The sequence below is a fragment of the Struthio camelus genome, chromosome 5, assembly GCF_040807025.1.
Source record: "Struthio camelus isolate bStrCam1 chromosome 5, bStrCam1.hap1, whole genome shotgun sequence".
Taxonomy (NCBI): domain Eukaryota; kingdom Metazoa; phylum Chordata; class Aves; order Struthioniformes; family Struthionidae; genus Struthio; species Struthio camelus.
Window position 1 is genome coordinate 79,293,906 of NC_090946.1, and position 20,885 is coordinate 79,314,790.

At 44.9% G+C, this 20,885-nt stretch overlaps 1 protein-coding gene across 11 annotated transcripts in view; it reads right to left on the reverse strand.

Moving 5' to 3' along the window:
- The window catches only part of KTN1 (kinectin 1), a 79,397-nt gene that overhangs the window by 45,876 nt on the left and 12,636 nt on the right, over window positions 1–20,885 (reverse strand). For 9 of the 11 annotated variants that reach the window (XM_068947470.1, XM_068947466.1, XM_068947465.1 and 6 more), the window contains exons 2-5: window positions 9,076–9,632; window positions 7,319–7,456; window positions 4,656–4,823; window positions 2,133–2,263 (exon numbers count right to left, since the gene is read on the reverse strand). In XM_068947470.1, the coding sequence (XP_068803571.1) occupies window positions 2,133–2,263; window positions 4,656–4,823; window positions 7,319–7,456; window positions 9,076–9,598 (960 nt within the window). In that variant the 5' untranslated portion in view covers window positions 9,599–9,632. The remainder of the gene's footprint in view (window positions 1–2,132; window positions 2,264–4,655; window positions 4,824–7,318; window positions 7,457–9,075; window positions 9,633–20,885) is intronic. The other 2 variants (XM_068947472.1, XM_068947467.1) reach the window with 1 other exon arrangement.

Here is a 20,885-nt window from a genome sequence, read left to right on the forward strand (position 1 = left end):
AGAACTGCCATTAAGAGAAATAACGGAAAAGTTATAGATACGCTGAGTCATTTAAAAAAAAAAAAACTGAGGTTGGAAGGGACCTCCAAGATCACCTGGTCCAACCTATGCTCAAAGCAGGTCCAATCTGGATTACAATAAGCTTAATCTCCTGAAATATCTCACTGCAGAGATAAGGGGGGAATGCTGAGCCAGTCTCTCCCTCCACCTGCCGAGGCCACCAGCACTTGCCAGCAGAGCCTCGATGTAACTACACTGCTGCCGGGGACAACCGAAACACAAGTTTCAGTTTCATGCTACGGGAAACGAAACAAAAAGAGCTAGAAGCATTCCCCACGCTACTGCCACTGCTATACCTGTCCTCAAATCAGGTAATTGTGATAAGGGACCAGCCTTCTGAACATCTGCACTCTGACTTCACTAAACGAAGTCTGATAATGGAAGAAGCAAAGAGGACCGTCAGTCCCATGAGCCCGCTCCACAACTGCTTGGAAGTCGTACTTCAACTATTTTGTTTCTGCTGTGTGTTTGTGGCAAAGGGGGAAAAAAAACACATCAGAAGGTTAAGTAAATCTTAAGAAAATTTTACTCAAGTCGAGTTCATGAGCAAAGGAAGCTCTTCCTCGTTACACAGGAGGAATTCTGAACGTAGTTAATGTTTCTTTCACAAAGTCTGAGGGGTGAACTACCAACCTATATAGGTACTACCCACAACAGCATTCAGCAAAAAGTTTGGGTACTGCATACACACACAGTACGGGCTGTCACAAGATATGCTACAGATAGGTGGAAAAGTGAATACTGCCCTACAGAAAAGTAACATTTATTGGGTTTTATACAAACCTAGGAATCTATTTGGGGCCTAAAGGTCTGGTTTTAACATCACCCCACCCTCAAAAAAAAAAAACAACACACACCACACACAAACACACACGCTGCTGTTCTGAATAATTCAGACAGTACAACTGCAAATGTACCACTACAGGATTTTCAGATAAGCACTGAAACAGGGGCCACAAGAGATTGTGAAGTCTTCATCCCTGGAGGTTTTCAAGAGCCAGTTGACTAAACCCTTGAGAGCAACTTGGTCCAAATTCAGTGTTGACTCTCTTGTGAGCAGAAGGCTGGACTGCATGACCTCCTGAAGCCCCTGAATTACTACATAATACACTACTGCACTGTATTAACTGAATTGACATATATTCAGCTCTGCATTTCTGTTCTGGTACCATCTCCACAGAAAAGCAAAGTGCAAGATTTTAACTGTGACCAACAGGATGTTTTAAGCACAAAGGGGCAATCATAAGAGAGGAAAAAAAAAAAAACCAAACAACCACGCACACACACTTATGAAAGAGAGGAGACTGTATTTGCAAAAGACACTGGCCGTCACCATTCTCCTCTGAGTACCAAAAAAAAAAAAAAAAAGTCAAAGTCAAGCATTGACAAGTCAAAACATTGAGAAAGGTTGTCTGGCAAAGTTGGGCAGCCTCCATCCTTGAAGGTTTTTAAGGCCCTGAGAAGCCTGGCCTGACCTCAGAGAGCTGATCCTGATCCTCCTTTGAGTAGGAGGTCGGACAACAGACCTCTTGAGGTCCCTTCCCACCTGAGCTATCCTGTGATCCTAGAACAAATATCCAAAGTAGTCAGAAGACCAGACTATACAGACTTACAAGAAGGAAGGCCTTGCACAACATAGAAGAATTAGTTGGTAGACTGCTGCACTGCCACAGAAGTTTCTCCATTTCTACAATACAGTTTGTCCTATTTATACATTTATGCAAGACTACTCCTGAAGAAGTCAGATAGACTGACTGTTGCCGACCATTGTTCGTTGGCATAGGAGAAGGCTACGTTATATACCTCACACTCCACAGTTACAGCTACTCCTCCCAAGCCAGTCAAAAGCCATCAATCTGTCTAGCCAACCGAGGGGATGACAGGTGGCAGCACAGAGATATCTGACAACTGCTTTATGTATGCAAAGCAAGCACAGACCACAGCTGGAAGGAGTCTTCCAAAGACATAATGCAGAAATCGCAACAAGACGTTGATCGAGCTAATTTGACAGTGCCTCTTCCATTTTCTGCTTATTTAATACTCTTCTGTCTCCGCTACCCATGGTCATTCACCTTTTGTAAGACATCTTGAATCGCAGTGGACTTTTCCTTTAACATCTCCACTACACCACGGGCTTCATCATCAGTGAGGATCATATTCTTCATGGTCATTACAAAGTCTTTAAATTTTACTTCAGCATTTTCTGCAACACAAAAGGGAGGATACTTACATTGGAATGCACACAGATTTATTTATTTTGCCTCAAAATAGCACGCAATGGGGTATCATTATGGGTTATGTTTAATTTCAGTTTGAAATGCCAAGAAGCAAAAGGTCACGAACATTCAGCAAAAACAACATATCTTAGATATAAAGCTGATAATCTGTCAGCTAACAGTTTTGGGAAAAAAATCCCATCACTTTGTTTTTACAGTTGGTAACATTTATAATGCCACTAACAAGATGACAAAGCATAACAGTTTTCAGAAAAATAGCATGAATGTGAAAATACACTAAAAAGAAATCTTCAAGTTACGACAGTAACTTAAACTGAGCTCCCAATTTAAAGGAAAGCCTGGCTCCATAAGCAATATGCAAATGACAAGACAAAAAATTTAAGTGACACATTGATGATGGTGATATATAGAAATCTGAAAGACACTCCAGTCTGAGGTTGGAAAGAAATTGCTGTAGGTGTTTAGCAATGGAAAAATAAATTAGTAACATCCATCTTAATTGCAGACTTCATAAGTGTTTAAAGACAAACAGCTGAATGCAGATCAACTCAACTATCTGCTCTTACAGGAACAAAAACCTTAGTCCAAAAAAGTGCAGCTGCACTTACATAAGTCATTAGGTGGCCCCCTAACTTAAGCAAATGGAAGCACAAGACTCTTGAGGCTCCCACTACCTCTGTCAAATACTCACCAGTACACAAAAAATACCACGGGTTTTTTGTTTTTTTTTTTTTTTTTTTTTTTTAAAGTTAAGTACAAAAGTGATGCTCAGTTCAGTTTAAAAAAGGTTTCCTGAAGATCTCGAACAATGGTCCAGCTTTCTCACAACATGTACTAAGTGTGGCATGGAAACCAAGTCACAAATTAAACCCAGACCTCTCCAGAGTTTGCAAAACAAGTGAAGCACAGTTGGGGGGAAAGAAATGCTGGCGTTATTAAATCCTTAAAAGAGGCTATCTAGCATGAGAACAAGTCATTCAATAACAGAGTCCAGGGAGACAGGGGTGAAGCAGTGAGAAATTCTAGCACCATCTCCTAGTCCTAAATCCAAATCAGTCTTGGCCACAGACTTCAGACCAAGTCATCACTGCACTGACATCAACGATGCAGTTACGAGGAATATGCCAAAATCCTGACAGACCAGGTTCTGGTTAGCTGGAAGTCTACAGGACCTTGGCAAGGAACAACCTGCGCTTCTTGCTCCACGAAGCCAGGAAGAACCTCGCCCTTGCACCCAAGAAGCTTACAATTAGAATAGGGGAAGATTTCTATATCGGGAGGGCAAATCCCAGCTGATATAGAAGAATTAGGAGCTCACAGAGAGAGAAGGTTATAGCTTGCAAAGGAAATGAGAAGGGACAGATGCACATGAGAGGCTTTGATGCCATAGGGCAGTAATATGCAGCCATCCGAGTCAGAAGCACAGGAGCAGCCTCAGGCAGGTGGGAATCCACTAGGTACCACACAGAGTTGCCAGGAAGCTTTCAAGGGGGCGTTTTAAAAAAATTAGTCTAAGAACAGTGGTTCCAAACTGTGCAGTGAGCAGCCAGGCAGACAACATTTGAGAACCAATGCTCTGCGCTAGACTGAATTAGAAATCACTGCTTCAGTCAAGTCACTTAGCCACCTCACTACAGCTGCCGCACGTTTGAGGGTCTCATCACCTCGCAGCTCAGTAAGTCTGGCACACTTTGAGCAGGTCAGTGGATTATTTAAAATATCAAAGTGAGACACGATTCTCGGGAATCACTCCAGGCCTCCATATGAGAGTATGAAGGAAGCTCCCACATCCCAACAAATTCCAACTGCATTAAAAGGAATGTCAGAAGTCTTGGGGACTGCCAGAGTCCATCTCCATGGGCAACTGGCCTCAGGTATCTCTGTACTGCACTCAAGGATATACGCCAGCTGGTCTGCCCAAGTGGGCTTTAAGAGCTGCAACAGCACTAGAGCATACCAGCTGCACTCCCAGTTTCAAGCAGACTCACATAGCCCAGGCCAAAAGCCCCTGCTTTGGAGCCCACCACTGCTATTGATGCCTGAACCATCTACCATAAAACTAGCCAGCGAGCACCCGTGTGGTCTATGACCACCCATTTGCTCACTGTGAGGACACGAAAGCCTACAGTCAGTATTAAACAGATTCAGAAGGAGCAGAGCCCTTTAAACAGCATCCACGACAAAGGAGAAATGAATCTGAGCATAGAGAAGCAGCGTCCAGCGGCCACAAACGTTTTCCCCAAACCACCTCTTCCTAGCCAAAAAGGAAAAGATCCCCCTCCCCACACGCACAGTATGCTTTTGCTGTTCAGATTTCCAGGCAGTCGTGTCAGAAAGATTGCATCATCCATTCATTACCTTTATCAGTTTCATTCTTCAGTTTCTTGCTGCTGCTCTTCTGGTTCCCCTCATTTATATTTTGTTTTACTACTTCAGCCGCTTCTCTCTTTTCCAAAGTGCTGGCATCAGAATTATCCATCAAAGGAATATAAGTAGTTGGTTGAATAAGAGGTTCATCCACCAAAGCTGCAATAGAAAGTCCATGGGATGGGTTAAAGCTATTTAATAATTAACCTCAGCATTTCAAAATGATACATAATACATTAGAGTTGGATTAAAACATTCTAACCTCAATAGTTATTTATACTCTCCATTTCTATTATACTTCACAGCTTAATTCATTAAAGCTCTTCAGGTAAGTTCATTAAATAAAGGTCTCTAATGCATAGTAATTTAATAGCTTCAATTAAACTTACATTTTCAAAGCTGCCTTTTAGCATTTTAAAAAGTAACAGAGAAGAACCTTTACATTTCGACTTTCATTTCACTTTACTGAGAAAGTTGCATGTGGCATCCACAAGACTGGTTTACTTCTGGCTGCACGTGGAACACCTCCAGCATGCCTGGACAATAAAGTCTCTTTCCAGTGTTCTGTTAGTGCTGGCATCTTATTACCGGCAAACTCACCTAGGTTACATCACTAGTGAACTAAAGCATCTAGGCAGAACATGTGGTGGAGACAGCAGTCAAGCTTATTTCACACGCAAGCTCAACTGCACTTAATGAAGATATCTCATCTGTCAGAGCAGGCACCATTAACATTCAGAGACACCCTCCAGAGGTACTGACTGATCCTGGGTCTCTATTCATGTAGCACTGTATAAATGCTTGGTGAGAAACATCCTCTGTGCAAAGAGCGTTTCAGCCTGCATAGTTGAGACAAAAGCATGGGAGGGAAGAGGAAGAGCAACAGACCAGGGATGACAGATACAGCCAGCAACACAGCTAACAGAGCCAGATCTGCCGTTTGCTCAGTGCCTGAGCTACTGCTCCACATTGCCTGGCATATATGAGACATTCTGCACAGAGCTTGCCCACAGTGAGAAAGCTCACCGAGCCACTCAGCCCAGTCTGAAGAACTTGATGGAGAAGAGATGCCACATTACAGACACGGGAGGAAGAAACGGATGGGATACAGGGTTCCAGCCACCAACGTAACGCGATATGCATCCCTGGCTGCAAAAGTGCAGATTAGAAACCGGTTTTGTATTCTGGTTGCTTTTAAAGGGCAAAATAGGCCAGATGGACCTTTGATGTCACCTGCTAGACCCTCTCTTAAGTAGCTAGCAAACAGCTGCTGTCACATGGCAAGCGCAGAAGCATGGAAAACTCTGCTCTAGCAGAAGTTTCCTCCATCTCCTCCAGTTATCATCCCCACCTTTTTCCTTCCTCTCCTTATTACCCTCCTCTTCCTACGTCAACCTCCTCCAGCTTTTCCAAAATCCATTTAATAGCACTGAGACCTTCAGTGCTATCAGTAGCATCCGAAATACCCACAGTACCTGTCTCGGCTAGTCTGGATGCCCACTACAACTAGTTTTTGCTCTGCCATTTTAGATAAGTGGCTTTAAAGCAAAACAGCTTTCATTCAAATAAACTGCGAGCTGCTCCTGTGCAGTGCTGACAGTATAGCTTTAACACTATATGGACATTTCATTTATCCACAGACAAACTTGTGGTCCACAAAAATGGTCCCTCGAGAAGGGACGCAAGAGCAAGCCTTTGTCAAAGGCCAGCAACAGAGGCATCAGGGAACACCCACGAAAGACAGTTGCATACTAGCGTCCCCATTAAGAGGTTTCTTGACTAATTTGGAAGCAAGGGTTTTTTCAGTTGTTATAGCATATAGGAACTTTACGCATGACTTGGAACTCCACTCTGGTCTCCGACCCAAAGGTGATCCAGGCCCTGATGGCCTGACCATTAGAAGTATAAAGGAAACAGTGACTGACACTGGGCACACTAGGAGCAGTCCAGCAACTGCCAACATCTTCATAGCCATCCCAGCAAAGAAGAGTTTTGAGACGCTAACAAGGTAACCTCACAGAACTTCATGGCGAGGCTCTTCCCAAATGCCACAGGCACAACAGCAGTCATTGTGACAGGCAGAAACACAGAGGCAAACTGAGCCAAGAGGAGACAAGAAACAACATCTTGGCAGAGAATGAGGGCTGACAAACAGTAAAGGCCTTGACAGCAAAGATGAGCAGTGTACGTTGGGGCAACAGACAGCTAACAAAAGGACAATAAGAGAGGAATGTGGTCAAAGCAACTGGCTAGGAAAGTGCAGCCTTGTTTTGAGCAGATTACTGCTACGGTTACAAACATGCCTCCCTCAGAGCATAACCTGAACAGGCTGTAAATTACGCTAAGTTGTAACAATATGTTACTCCTTGATTCAAGTGTGCATGTTTGGATCCAAAGGCTCAGAAAGGTTCACAACGTCATCCCATGTTTGTAGGTACAAGAGTTTCATAAAATGAAGAACAGTATCTCAGGCTGATCAGTCTTTTCGAGAGAAATTAAGACACCCCTCCTACCTGAAATGCCTGCATTTTCAAATTAAAAAGTTACTCTTATATGACTTTATTTTCCAAAGACAGAGGAAGTAAAGTAGAGATGGCACAAAACTTTAATAGTGAGGTTTGTCTGAATTAATAAACCACCCTCAGCATTCTCACCATTATCAACTTTCTGTTTCTTCGCTGAGACTTTCTTCTTTCCCGATACATTTTCTTGCTTTATCTCCTGGTGGAGCAACATCGGGTCTTGTTTTTTGGCAGGAGATGCAACAGAATCAGTCTTAGCATCTTGATCATCTGTAACAGAGAATTAAGACAATATGCTCCACTGTGTATTCTCATAATCACGTTTAAATCAGTGAATTTGTAATAGTCTGAAATCCACTCCCAGGAAGAAAATTCTCACCTATTTTAATCAAAACAGAAAATATTTTACATATGTACAAACACACACGCACAAACACATACACTTCCCATACCAGATGACAGCCCAAAGCAATAGAAAAGTTTAGCAGAGTCAAGCAGATCAAGGGCCACTACACCTAACATTTTGAAGACGAGGAATTTTACGTGCAAGCAGAACATACGGCAATGAAACTAAAGATTTAAACAAATCCAATCCAGGTTTTACTGCAGAGTGGATAGCATGTGTCACACATTAGTTTCTCATTTGCAGAAAGCATTTCTCCCCCTCCCCTCCCACCATGAACACACTTAAACAATTTACACACACCCCCAATAAATACTGGGACTGTGAGAAGCAGAAAATAAGCGTTCCACATTACGGAACTGTTCTTTTAAAAAGTTATTGTTACTAGAGAGAGATTTTTGATCATTTTGGAGAGCATGTGCCATGTAATATTCTCGTCAGAGCTGACCACACACAATACAGGGTTATGGTGTTGGCTCCTGTAATTCAAAGATTAAAGTTAGTTGTGGCTGCCCTCAGAACACTGTTTGCAGACCACATTTTAACCACGCCACAGAGATTTTAGGAGAACACCCACAACCATGATTTGACACTTTTTTGATATTGGTGGGTGGGTCTCTCTCTCTCTTTAGAAAAAAAATTCTCCACATCAGGCAGCAATGTCTGTCTTTTTTCCTCCCTCCCTGCAGCAACTCTGTTACACTTGCACCTAAAAAGGGTGATCTGTAGATACCCCGATTTTCACTTATTTCAGAAACTGTATTTTTTGAGAACTTCTGCTGCGGTGCTCTTCCCCGATTATGAATACAGTATGTTCGCTTCTGCTGGGGATACGATCAAGACAGTCACACGCCACTCCAACCGTGATTCTCCATCTCTTCTAGCTTGGACCCACTAGTTACAGTGACTGCATCAGTTCTCCTTTAGCATCAGTTCTATTTGATTTTAAAGGTGTAACAGGCGGGAAGCAGCTCTAAGTGCTTCTTTCCACCGACTCAACCACCAAACACTTCTCTGTACGTTCAGCCTGCACTTCAACAGCAGTTTATTCTGCACACTCTGGTATGGGGTTTTCTAGATGTCTTTCCTTATCAGAGCAACCATTCTCTTATGAGCTCCACTTTTTCATGGCTTGACATCAGAGCGCACACAGTAAAAGTTTAATGATTTCTTTGAGGTAATCAAAATTTTGACAGCTTGAGAGCAAAGTAGCCAAACCATAGAGCAAGCAGAGATAAGAGCTACTCTCTTTCCCTCAGCCTTTAGTAGAAGAAAGCAAGCACAGGAGGAGGAAAAAACAGAACAGTGCTGCCAGATGAAGGCAGGAGAAAAAGCAAAAGCTCTTAAAAAGAAAAAAAGTTAGAAGTGAGCTTTGCCCCATACAGCTCAGGTAGGATAGTTCTGAGAAAGAGACACTCTGTGGCCTTGCCAAAAGCAGAACACAGTTTTGGCGTTCTGTGCAAGAAGCGTATGCAACAGGAGATACCCATTCCATTTTTCTGCTTCTTCTGCCCAGGTTTCTTCTTAGATGCTGCTGATTCAGCTGGTGGAGTGGGCTGTTTTGTAACAGGGACTGGTTCTACTTTCTTGCCTGAAGACTTGGATCCTTCCGACTCCTTTGTTACATGATCGTCTTGAGCCACCTTATGCTTCTTCTCCTTCTTCTTTCGCTCTCTAATGCCGCTAGATGCTTCGGCCACGCTCAAGGGAACAGGAACTATGTGTTCTTCATCCGTACTCAGGGCATCAGAGAGTTTGAAGTCCCGAGGAGTACTTTCAGAATCAGACTCATGGATGTTCCCATTCTGAACTTCTTTCTTCTTGTTCTTCTTCTTCTCCGTTTTCTTTTTGTCAGTCTTGGCAGGCGGAAACTTTTGGTCCCTTTTCTGTTTTGCAAGGACTTCATCGTATAACGTTTCTTTCATGAAAAGCCAGAAGAAGAGGAAGATGACTGTGATCACCACAGAAGGAATGAGGATGATAAAGTAGGTAGACTCGTAGAACTCCATTGTGCTTTCTCTTAATTATTTTTACAAAAAAAATCTATAGGGGGAGAGAAGAAAAAACAAGAATTAGTCTTCTGATCACGTTTTCTTCAAGATTTCCCACACACACATTTACAACAATGAACAAAGCTTTGACATTACTGCTTTAGAGAGGCCTTAAAAAAAGCTTTAACAAAATTACCAAATGGTATCAATCAGGCAACTTCTAGAGCCATTTATCATTTGCTTCCAAGTTGTTAGCCTGCACAGGAAAGAACTGCAGTTTGCAAGACCAACAATCTTGGAGGAAAGCAATTTTCTTCTTTCTTTACTTCCCTCGTCCTCCTCGTTCTTCCCTTCCCAGGTGAATTTCATAAAGTTACAGCTTTTGATATCACAAATACACAAGACAGCCCCTTTCAGAAGCTATGAAATAGGGACCAGTACATGCAGAGCAACACAGCACCTTCTCCACAATCAAATCTTTCGCCATAAATTAAACAGCGTGAATTAAGATTTTTATCTTGGCAAAAGGGAAAGTCAATTTCAGTTCCTTTTTGCTCACAGATTTATGACAACTTGCCTTCATTTAGCTTCTGAAGAAGAAGGGAAAGTCTCCTAAACTTTAGTCAACCATAAAGATTCCCTTATTTTCAAAAATGCTTTTTGAGGTCTGATACCCAGCTGTAAATTCGTGAATTCCATACATTGATAGGAAACCAGAAAGATCTGTTACTTATTTTGTGCATTTAACAGCATACAACTTTCAGGGTACCAAGAGACCAGATGTCTCCAGGATAATTTGCTGAACCGCTATGCTCAGAGCATTAGATAAAATAAATAAATAAAGCAGTAACCACAGAGCTAAAGGGAAAAAAACAGCCAAAACGGAGCTATAAACCTGATTTTTGGGGCCAAGATTTGACAGACTTCCCCATTTCACAACTGACCACAATGAATAGCCTTATTAGAAAAAACAAATAGGCCCAGATCTCTGCAGAAAGAATTCAAATCCTCTCCAGACTGTTTATAGCAAGGAAAAATACTCCAATCACTGAAAAATAAGACCAAAATTCCAATTAAATAAGTGCAATTCCAGACTCTTGGAAGCAGAGCCTTCCACTGCCCAACCACAGCGTTTCCCAACGCTGTCCATCTGCAGAAAGGTCCCCAAAAACAAGTTCCGTTGTGACTTGTATTGTCAGGTATAGCTACACATCAAATTTACCCTTCTGCTTCTCCTCAAACAGGAGACCAGAGCTCAGCACAGGCTTAATGTAAGATAGCTGACCCCCAAAAAGAGTACAGGGAACTGCCTCACGCTTTAAAACAGCATCACTTGGAGTACTCCCCACCACTGCTTAACAGGAGAAATGCAGCACTTCACTGTCTCTCTTCATATCCTTGTCCAACTCTCTTCTAGCTGTCCTTGAAGCAGGATAAAACGAGACTATCATATCTGTGGTCACCCCCAACACAAGACAATGCACTCCCAGGCCTCCACAGAAAGCAAAGTTCAGACCACCTAAACCAACATGGTTATGGAGGGCCCAGGGACCGGAAGTCCACGCAGCCCAGGGGAAGTTCAGGCTCCCCATACCTTTGGGCAGACAGAGGATTACTCTCAAATACCTGCTAGCACTACACCGGTGTGGTTTTTCACATCACCTCCAGGATGTGCTGGAACCTGCTATCAGAAACCGACTTGCCATCCTGCTGCATCAACAGCAGCATGGCTTGGAGTCCGGCTCTAGCTCGAGGGGGAAGAGCTGTTCTAGGCAATAGCTTCTGGACAGAGAAGAGTTACTGTAGTAATATATTTGTATAGTGCATTGAGCAGTACCAAAAGCAAGAAGTGAGAACTCTAATTTGGCTATTAAGTTATCAAAACAAGGACCAACTTTTCAATACGCTAATTATTCAGTTGTCTTAACACTAGATGTCCTCCTAATTTGCATTTATTTTCTGCGTGTTGACGGCTCACCAAGAAGGCGTGTGTCGAGAACTAGATGCAGCATACAAAGTTTCAGAGGGGCTCAAAGGAGGAAGAGCTTGTCTTTCTGGGAGAAAAGCTTAAGTGCTTTGAAGTTGGAGCTTTCAAAACAACTAGTGACAGCTACTCGATAAAATCAACTTCCTGTACTACTACAGGATCTAATATTAGTTATCACTTGAAGGAAGCAGATCTTGAAAAATTTGTCTCAGCCAAAGTCATTATTGAATGCTTAGGGGAGAAGCTAATCCCCGAAGTAAATATGTAATTAAGCCGATTTTTCATAAGTGTGATTAAGCTGATGATTACAGTACACTACTGCAACAACTACAATACCTAACCCACTACGAGAGCTCCACCACAACAAGCCCACCTCCATCTCGCCAACACACGAGCACACAGCTGGCCATAAATCCATCACACTGCTTTGCTCAAGCCCTGGCAAATCACACTCGGCAGCCGTCCCCAGCGCCAGACACCGAGCGCTCAGGTTGAATCCAAGTCAGTGTGTTAGGCAAAACAAAAATGAAAAGAGAAACCTACAACACACACCGTAAAGGCCCGAGACGTCAGGCATCAGGAGACACAACAGTCATGGGTAGCTCCAAGCAAGAGCCCAACGTCTTGGCAGAGTCGTGCTAACAGGAGTGACACCGGGTGGAAAGGGAGCAGGCTCGCGGCGTGACGGGGAGAACTCACCCCACAGCAGAGAAGCCGGTCAACAAGGCAAGACCAAGCGTAAGCAGAAAGTGGCTGTCATTTTAAGACCAGGGAAGCAAAAGTCACACATATTTAAAAGCTTCAGATGCTTTCACGAGGAGCCCTAAACACATAATTAGAGCAGTTAGCCCGAGCAGGGAATACGCACTGGACTAGATGAGCTCTTATCTTGGAGCTGGCAGAGCAACGCAAGTCTCAGCCAAGGGCCTCTATCCATCCCTTGGCTCTCCCCTCCCATTTTCCCCTCCCCATAGGGGAGGGCCACCCCTCCCTGCACTTTCCTCCACTTGTGCAACGACTCATTTGCAATTCCCTGGCACTGGGAAAATAGCGTCACCAATGATTACAGCCCAACGGCTTGGTAAAATCGGGTTCCCAGTTGCATAAGCCCTGAAAACCTTCCCCCCCCACTTAAAGACAAACACTGTCGTCTCCCTTTTCTTAAAGGCCTTAACCAGACCTCAAAAATTCTTTGGAAGTCCGGATTAAAACACAAGCTCTCTGGGAACAGATGTTTTATTTGCCACAGGGGTGTACACAAAGAAGATGGGAACACCTCAAGAGATTGGTGAGTATTTAAATACAAGCACAGAGGGGGGGAGAAAAAAATTGTTGTTAGAGTTACACATTCACCTCCCAAAGGGAGCACCGGTTATCTCAGGTGCAAGACACAGATTTGCGACGCCCTGGTGCAACGCAGCATACGCGAGATCCAGAGCCCAGGGCTGCCGTTGCTTTAGTTTCAAAGCCTCAGGCTCCGTTACCGCTCCTGCTCTTCACTCGCTCGGAGCAAAGCTGAACATGAGCAAAATCAACACACCCACCATCAGAGGGGTGCAGAATTGATCCCCGAAGGCCAAAAGGGAATGTCACATACACAAAGCCAGCCAGCCCTTTTTCACGTGGTACCAAGGTTCAGAAAAATTAAAAAGTCAGTAAGAGCCTTAAGACGCGACTAGAATTGCCTAGGCGCGCTCTGGCAATGGCCAACAAGAGCGCCGGTCTGCTGGCAATACCCTAGTTTCCCATCTCAGCCTCGCATAAGCGAAGGCATTTACAAATCCCTTCTGGAAGAACGATACGGTAGCTGGCTGGTAAGCGGAGCGATGAGCTGACATCCTTTGCCATCAACCCCTTGTCAAGCAATCTTTATCAAAAGCGACATCCTTGCCACAGGGTAAATAGGTAGCGTTTTGCCACGCACAAAGCCTTCACTTGTCCTCTGACAATGTACAATTACTAAACAAGTTTCTCACTTCCCATTTACGCTTCACTATTGAGTTGACAAGCCATCTCTGGGGGAAAAAAAGGAAGTAACCTGTAGGAGGAGGGAAAAAAAGGAAAAAAGAAAAGCTTCTTTTATTAAACCAGAAAAAAAAAGGGGAATGTTAAATTAAAAGCCTTCACGTGCCAACTTAAGTTGCTCCTTAGCTTTCTGCTTTGCCATTCCTCACATTTACATTAGCTACAGCAACGTGAGATGCCCTCACAAAGATAATACGGCTTTTTTCCCCCCCAGGAGCACTTGCAACAGGGAGTTTTACCACTTGCGGAAGGACACGGCAGCCCTCGCTCGGACACAGCTCTGGCGTGGCCGACATCTGCCTTCTGCCCGTGGAAAGCACGGCAGCCTCCAGGCAAAGCACACCCTCCAGAAACTGCCTGCATACTCATCCTCGCCACCGCTGGGAAGAGCCTCGGGGAACTTCACAGCATACTTTCAATTTTAAAAGTAGGTAAACCCTCATCTTTCATCCATATCAAATAATTAACCTGGAAAAAAAGCGACAGGTACATCATCTTACAGACGTGGATGATGGTCAACAAGTCAGCTTATTCCCCCAATTCCTAGCTCTTTGTTCCCACTTGAAGACTTACTCATAGACAGTTTCTAAACTCAAGAACCCAAAACATCCTCTTAGTCATTCTGAAAAAAGGGGAACAAACCGCGTCTGTCCCAGTCCGTGCACAGACGCCGTTACTGTTCTCACTCCGCGTTTAACAAAAGAATTGCACTTTTGTTCCTCTACGCAGAGGCTGCGCCACAGAAAATAACTATTTCTGAACTCAAGCGCAGAATTACCACTTAGACCTGACTTCCTCCGCTAGTTACCACCGCCTGGGATTTCACAACACGCCTTTCGCTTTTTGCATGTAAAACCCTCAATCTCCCTCTGCAGAGATACCACCTTTCTCTGGATATTCATTCAGTTTGTAGGTCCACGGGATTAACTGATTTGAAGACAGAAATAAATTAGAGCTCCATCTGGCTAATGAGTCACACTCAGCTTAGCCCCAGCGCGTTAGCGGCCCAGCTTCTATAAATGCCTGGATCAAGACGCGTGTAATCTCCGTGGATTTGTGCCTCTCTTAAAAAAAATTAAAGAAGGGGAAAAAATATATATATAGCAAGGTGGTTTTTTGTACCCTAAGCAATTTAAGAGGGATGATTTAGCTAAGGCAACAGCTCCTGTAATGAGGGTATTTTCCCTGGGATTTTCCCACAGCTGTTCGCAAACTCTCTTACCCAGCAGCTTGGTGCCGAGCAGCGCAGCGAGTCCTGCGGCAGAGCTTTAACACGCAGGGCGGGCGGCCAGCCTCCGCGCGCAGGGCTTCGGCAGCAAGCAGGCACCTCTCGCCGCCTGACGCGCGGCGCACAACTACGCTACACAAGTCATCCGACTGGCAAAGCGACCAAAAAGCCCTTGCGTGCAACGGTCGCTACCAACACAGCAAAAGTTCTCGGAGGAGGATCTGTATTGAATAAATTCCTCAAATAGATAAGGGCTTTTTTTTTTTCTTTTTTAAAATCTGCACGCAATTAGCAACACTTGGTATTAGCCAGCTGCAAAGATGACAACCTTGAAAATGGCTTCGCTCCCAAACTCCTTCTCCCACGGAGCTCCTCAGGGAGGGGACGTCCAGCGATTTGGGCTCTAGAAGAAGGAGCTAAACCCACGACTGCCACAGGTGAAGTGACATTCAGCTAGAGGCTGAGCTCCTGCGCGGCGACGTGATAACGGGCCCAGAGTGAAAGCGGAGCTGGCAGAGCAGGAAGGGATTTTAGTCAGGGTCAAACCTGCTCCGAGTTCGCTAACGCCCAGCTAAGTTCCTCGGAGGATTAGCGCTGGGAAGGAAGGAAGAAGCCCTTGCAACGATTCAAAACCCTCGGCCTCGCCGCTGAAGCGGGCCACGCTCCCAACGAGCGCGCTGCCCTGCGAACACCAGGCAGGAACGGACTACGCCTGAACACCGTTTCTAAGACAGATGAGGAGACAAGGTGTTACGCGTACCACCCATCTCCCACCGATGCAAGGGGAAAAAGGCACAGCTCCCGGTAAGATCGCACACAGCCTTCTTACAGGTCACCTAAAACTGCAGAACGATTGAGGCACGCACAACCCAGAAAACCTGTATCCACAACCGATCCACAACCCTATCCACAGCCAAGAAAACCGGTGGATCTAAGTCGTCCTGCTAGTCTTGACTCTGATGGCAAAGTTTAGCCTACTTTTTTTTTTATGCTCTTTAAACTCAACTTCTGAGGCTAAATTTACATGCTCTGTTTATACTAGGTCTTAAAGGGAAGCATAATAAACAGCAGCTCAAATTCTGAGTTCTTCATTTAAATACTTGCCCTGACAACATGATTTATACAGTAACAGAAGAAAGCTTTAAAACTACAGACTGACCCAGTCACATATCAAAGTTACTCTTATCTGCAGAGGAGACATGTTCAAGGAAAGCTTAACAGTGCTTAAAGCCCCCCTACAAACTGTTAATACCAGGAGGAAATCGAGACTTGTCAATAAATCCTCATGCTCCTCACTCGATCACGCTGGTACCATTAAGCCGTGTGCCGAGCACAATCTCAGGGCTTCACGTGCCCCCTAGGTAAATATTTCCCATTCCAAACATGCCGCTGTTCCTACCATCTGCCGGGCTCCGTCTCCTCTCAGTTGCTTTACGTTAGTTAACACAGACACGCTATTTATTAAATTCCAAAACACAAGAAGTTCAGCTGCAACAGAACTTCATCTTCACCTGTTTTAATAGGTATCTTTGGAGTTAACACCTGACAAAAACGCAGCGGCAGCAGCACCAAGACTAAGCCAGCAGCACAGCTACACAACCGCACCATCAACGCCCCACAAACCCCCGTGCTTTCGTCAGGGCGAGTAACTGAGTACGTAGCTTCATATAAGCGCACGATGGGAGGGCGCACCAGGCTCCCACCGAGGCCTGACACCACGGTCAGGCTATCCAAACAAGTTCTCATAAGATAAGGTAGGGCAGGCATCCACCACGCGGCAGCTGACGCCCCCAGAACTCCCTGGACCGTGGGAGAAAGCCCAGAGTTGGGATTAACTTGTGCTCCAGGAAAAGCAGAACGAGCAACTCTTGTTTATCCGGGGGTAAACGCACAAACCGGACAAAGCGGACTACCACACCATAAAACCAGCCACTGTCCTACTTCCCAGCACCTTGCCACTGCCCAGGTACCCCGCAACCACAGGAACCCCAGTGCACCACCAACCCACGCAAGGTTCCACCAAAGCATAAGTACCAAGACACATGATTCATTAAATCTTAAGAAACCTAAAGACTTCTTGCAATATTCAATGGGGGAAATTATTTGGGATAAGCACAAGCACCCCAAAAGGTAGGGCCGGCTTTTTGTTTTATACCCAGAAGGCAAAGCCACCAGGGCCAGAGGAAAACGCAAGTCCAGCGGGGCCGACGACAGCAACTGGACGCCTTCCCTTGAATTCACTGACTTCTAACACGCAAGCCTTACCTTTAAGGGGGAGAAAATAAGTACTTATCTTTACGCTACCTTCTTCCAAACTGCCCGTAGAGGATCAAAGGTTTCTCTCTTCCCTCGGGAGAGCACGGCAGGGAAGACCACACCAAGCGAGGGCTCCTGGTGTTTTTCAGTAAGCCTGCGGCTGTCCACCTCTCTCCATCCACTATTTCCAGGGAGCCCCTGGAACTTCCAACTCCTTTCTTCATGCTGGGGCACAAGTGTGCTCTGCCCACCCCAGCATTAACTGTTTGAGGGATATTTACCAAAAAGACTGTGTGCGTGCATGTTTAATTGGTTCCCCTTTCCTGTTCTCTCTGCAAGCAAAGACTTACTCCATCATCTGCTCTTCTGTCAGCACTATTTCTGTACAGGGGGTACTGGGAAATGATATCTCTCAAAATATGGGAAAAAAAAAATAAGCTGGAACTTCTCAGATTTTCACAGGCTGTCACAAAGGACTGACCGGGGCAAAATTTGAGAGAGATTCAATTCAGACACTGATATTCCCAGCTTGAGGTTTTACTCACATCCCAAACCAGACAGTGATTTAAAGAAACCAAGGTCACTAACACAGATATTCAAAAAGGCCAAAATATCCCCAGTCACATCTACAGGCACAATTCGCCAACAAGAGGCTGCACAACTAACTACACCAACACAACAGCATCGGCAATTCTGCTGACGTTAAGGCAAAAGCGACTCCAGTACACTCGCTCAGAGCTGCGCGGTCTCTGCGAGCCAGCAAGCAATGCAGTCCAACTTCCCCACCAAAGCTCCATATCAAACACACAAGTCTAGCAAGCAAGGCACCTTTTAGCCACAGCTGAGAAGAGAATTAAAGTTCACGTTTCCAATAGTCTCAAGATGCCAATTTGATTAAAAATAAACCATACTGTTCTCACCATGGCACTGCCCAAGCGCTTCACAAATGAAGCCTTTTGTACTTTTGCTCAAGACACGACTAGAAGTTTCAATAAACCAAACAACAGGTTACCCATTAGTTTTGGCTTTGTGGGTCATACTAGAACTCGCTTTTGGCTTCTCTCTCATGTCAGCACATCACGTAAGGGCACGTTAGAGCAGGATTACACTCCGAAAATCAGAGACAAAGCTTTCGGATTGATGGCCAAAGCCAAGTTGAGATTACTAGAGCGTGAATAGCAGTTTCGGATGCAATGTGCTTTTCAAATATCAAGGGGTCTCCTCCAGCACTAGACTGCTCAGCAGCATGAGCCGATACAAATTTAAGTTAAGGCTCTCAGGTCAGAAAGTCAGAAACATTAAACATGCACAACTGCACCTGAAATCTGTTTGTGCCAGGCCCAGGGAGAGGAGGGAAGAGTCAGGCCAGCCACGTTTTGTTATTCTGATTAGCTGTCTGGAAAGTTAATAGAGGTTTGCATAAGCCAAGCTGATGGGACAGTCCATAGCAGCTTGGGTTTACTACACACAAAAGCCATCTACACAAGTTTAAAGCCATTATCCACCGCAACAAAGGCGGTTCCACATCTGTTGTGCTCTATTGTATAAATACATATTCACAGTATAATCTCCACCTCAGATGCACAGAAAGCCTCTGAGCACAGCTATCTTGTGCTTCAATTGCAGGCAGATGATAGCTGAGGTGCCGAGTGCTGCACAGCCAGGGCTTGGTTTGCCCAAGGCTTCGCAAGGTTTCTTTTACCCAGTACAGGACCCTTCCTTGGGGAGGTGGTTTTCAGCCACACCAGCCCAACAGCTTGCACGTCCTTCAGCAGGGGTCACGGAGTTGCTCATCGCCCGTCTTATCCCCTCCTCGATTTGCTGACATAACTCTGCACGTCATCACTCTCCAACTCGCTTCTACCAAAAACGAGCCCACTTAGCGGTCGCAGCTGTAAGGGTATTGGGCTGTCTTACTCCAATGCAGCTTAATCCTTTTCTGACACAAGAGTAAGTTGTACCAGCATAAGTCTGTTTATTCCGGGACATCTGCAGCCCAGCCTAGCTGGGCTCTGTTCCTTTAACTCGATTAAAGCAAGCTCTGCAACATCCATAGCAATTACGCTGTTGACTATCCTCCGGTCAGGAATCAGGCAGAGCCTCAAACTCCAAGTGCAAAAAAAAAAATTAGATCATCTCTTAAGAAATGTTGAGGCTACTACACCCCCTCCATCTCTTGGTATTCAATTCAGTCCCTGCAAGCCAGAAAGAGAGCAAAGCAGGTAGGAGCAGCAGCGTCTCAGCGCTCAAATTCCACTCGTGCTTTCACAGCAAGCTGCAGAGGGGGAAAGCTGGAGCGAAACCCTTTTCCTTCTCCAGTGTATACAGCAAACATTATGTCTGTGTCTCAATATACATTCCTGTATCATATATTCTTGTTTGTGTTTTAAAAATAAATGTAAAGTAAGAGGAGACACAAAGAGAAGAGGAAAAGGACTGCAGTCCAGGGTTTGGGGAGGGTTTTTTTGCCTTTGCAGACTGCTGTGAAAGCATGAATGGAATTTGAGCACAGAGAAGCTAATGCTCATTTAAAAAGAAGGGGGGAAACCCCCCCCCACACACACACACACACTCAGCCCAGGTTTTTATGTACAAGAGCTGAAAACAGTCAAGGAAGAGACCTGAACGTATTATCTGCCTATATATCGCAAAAAGTTTCCTCCATACACCCTTCCACACACAGCCCAACAGCCCGTTCCTGCCCTGCCCCGTGCTACGAGAGCGAGGAGCAGAGCAGCACCCGTCCCCACGCCTGGTCTCCCCAAACAGTGACACTCCAGGTAGACTTTTGCCAAACGCCTCATCCGAGTTGCAGTGAAAAACTCCTGCAATAAGTAGCAGCGGCAACGGAGAAGCAAAGAGTACGCGACCTTGCAGGGTTAACACTGAAGCAGGTTCACATATCTGAATTTGTTCACCTTTGTACCGACACACCCCAAGCACGCACCCGCTGCTAAAACCATCCAAGCAGCAAGCCGCGTACAGCTTAACAATGTCACACTATTGCTTCCACAAAGTTGCCGCCTACGTTAAACAAGGGCTTGCACAGACTTGGGAGAAGGGGGCGCAGAGGCCACGGGACAGAAGGAAGACAGAAAGCCTCAAAAATCAAGCAGAGAATTTGGAAGCTTTTCTGCAACCATTTATTGCAGAAATTCTCCTGCAAGAACGCATATATTAGAGTCATAGTAGGAGCATTAACCTTGCTCATATTAGAATTTCTTTAAAAAAAAAAAAGAGATATTCTTAGTACAAATACCCAAAGAGTGACTTTATCCAGATTTATTCTTAAATGCATATTTAAGAATGAGAACAGAAGTAGTCTTCTGCCAATAAAGACAGGTATTAATTGCAAAGAATCTCTTTAGCATTAGATTTCTTAACTATACAAAGGTTTTACTTAAGAGCGTGCCTGCAGTCCTTTACCCTGTTGCAAAAGGAACAAAGGAAAAGGAAATGACTAATCAAAGCACCAGCACATTAATATATTTTGGGATGTGGAAAGGGAAAATTTGTAGAGTATTTTTAACATTCCCAACAGGAGAACGCACTTCCATAGGTATGCCAACCACCACGTAGTCTCAGCAGTTCTAGAGAAGGGGGGGGGGGGAAAGGGAGGAAAAAAAAGGGGGGGGAGGACTTGTAATCGGAGAAGGGAAAGGTTTCTTGGAAGCGCTGCTGTCGGCAGGCGCTGCTGCGAGCAGGAGTTTCCAGGGTCCCGAGCTCTGCCGAGCGAGGGACGCCCTCACCAGACAGCTGGTGACAGATTTGGAGGAGAAGTATCTTCCCCAGGTGGAGAAGTACCCGGC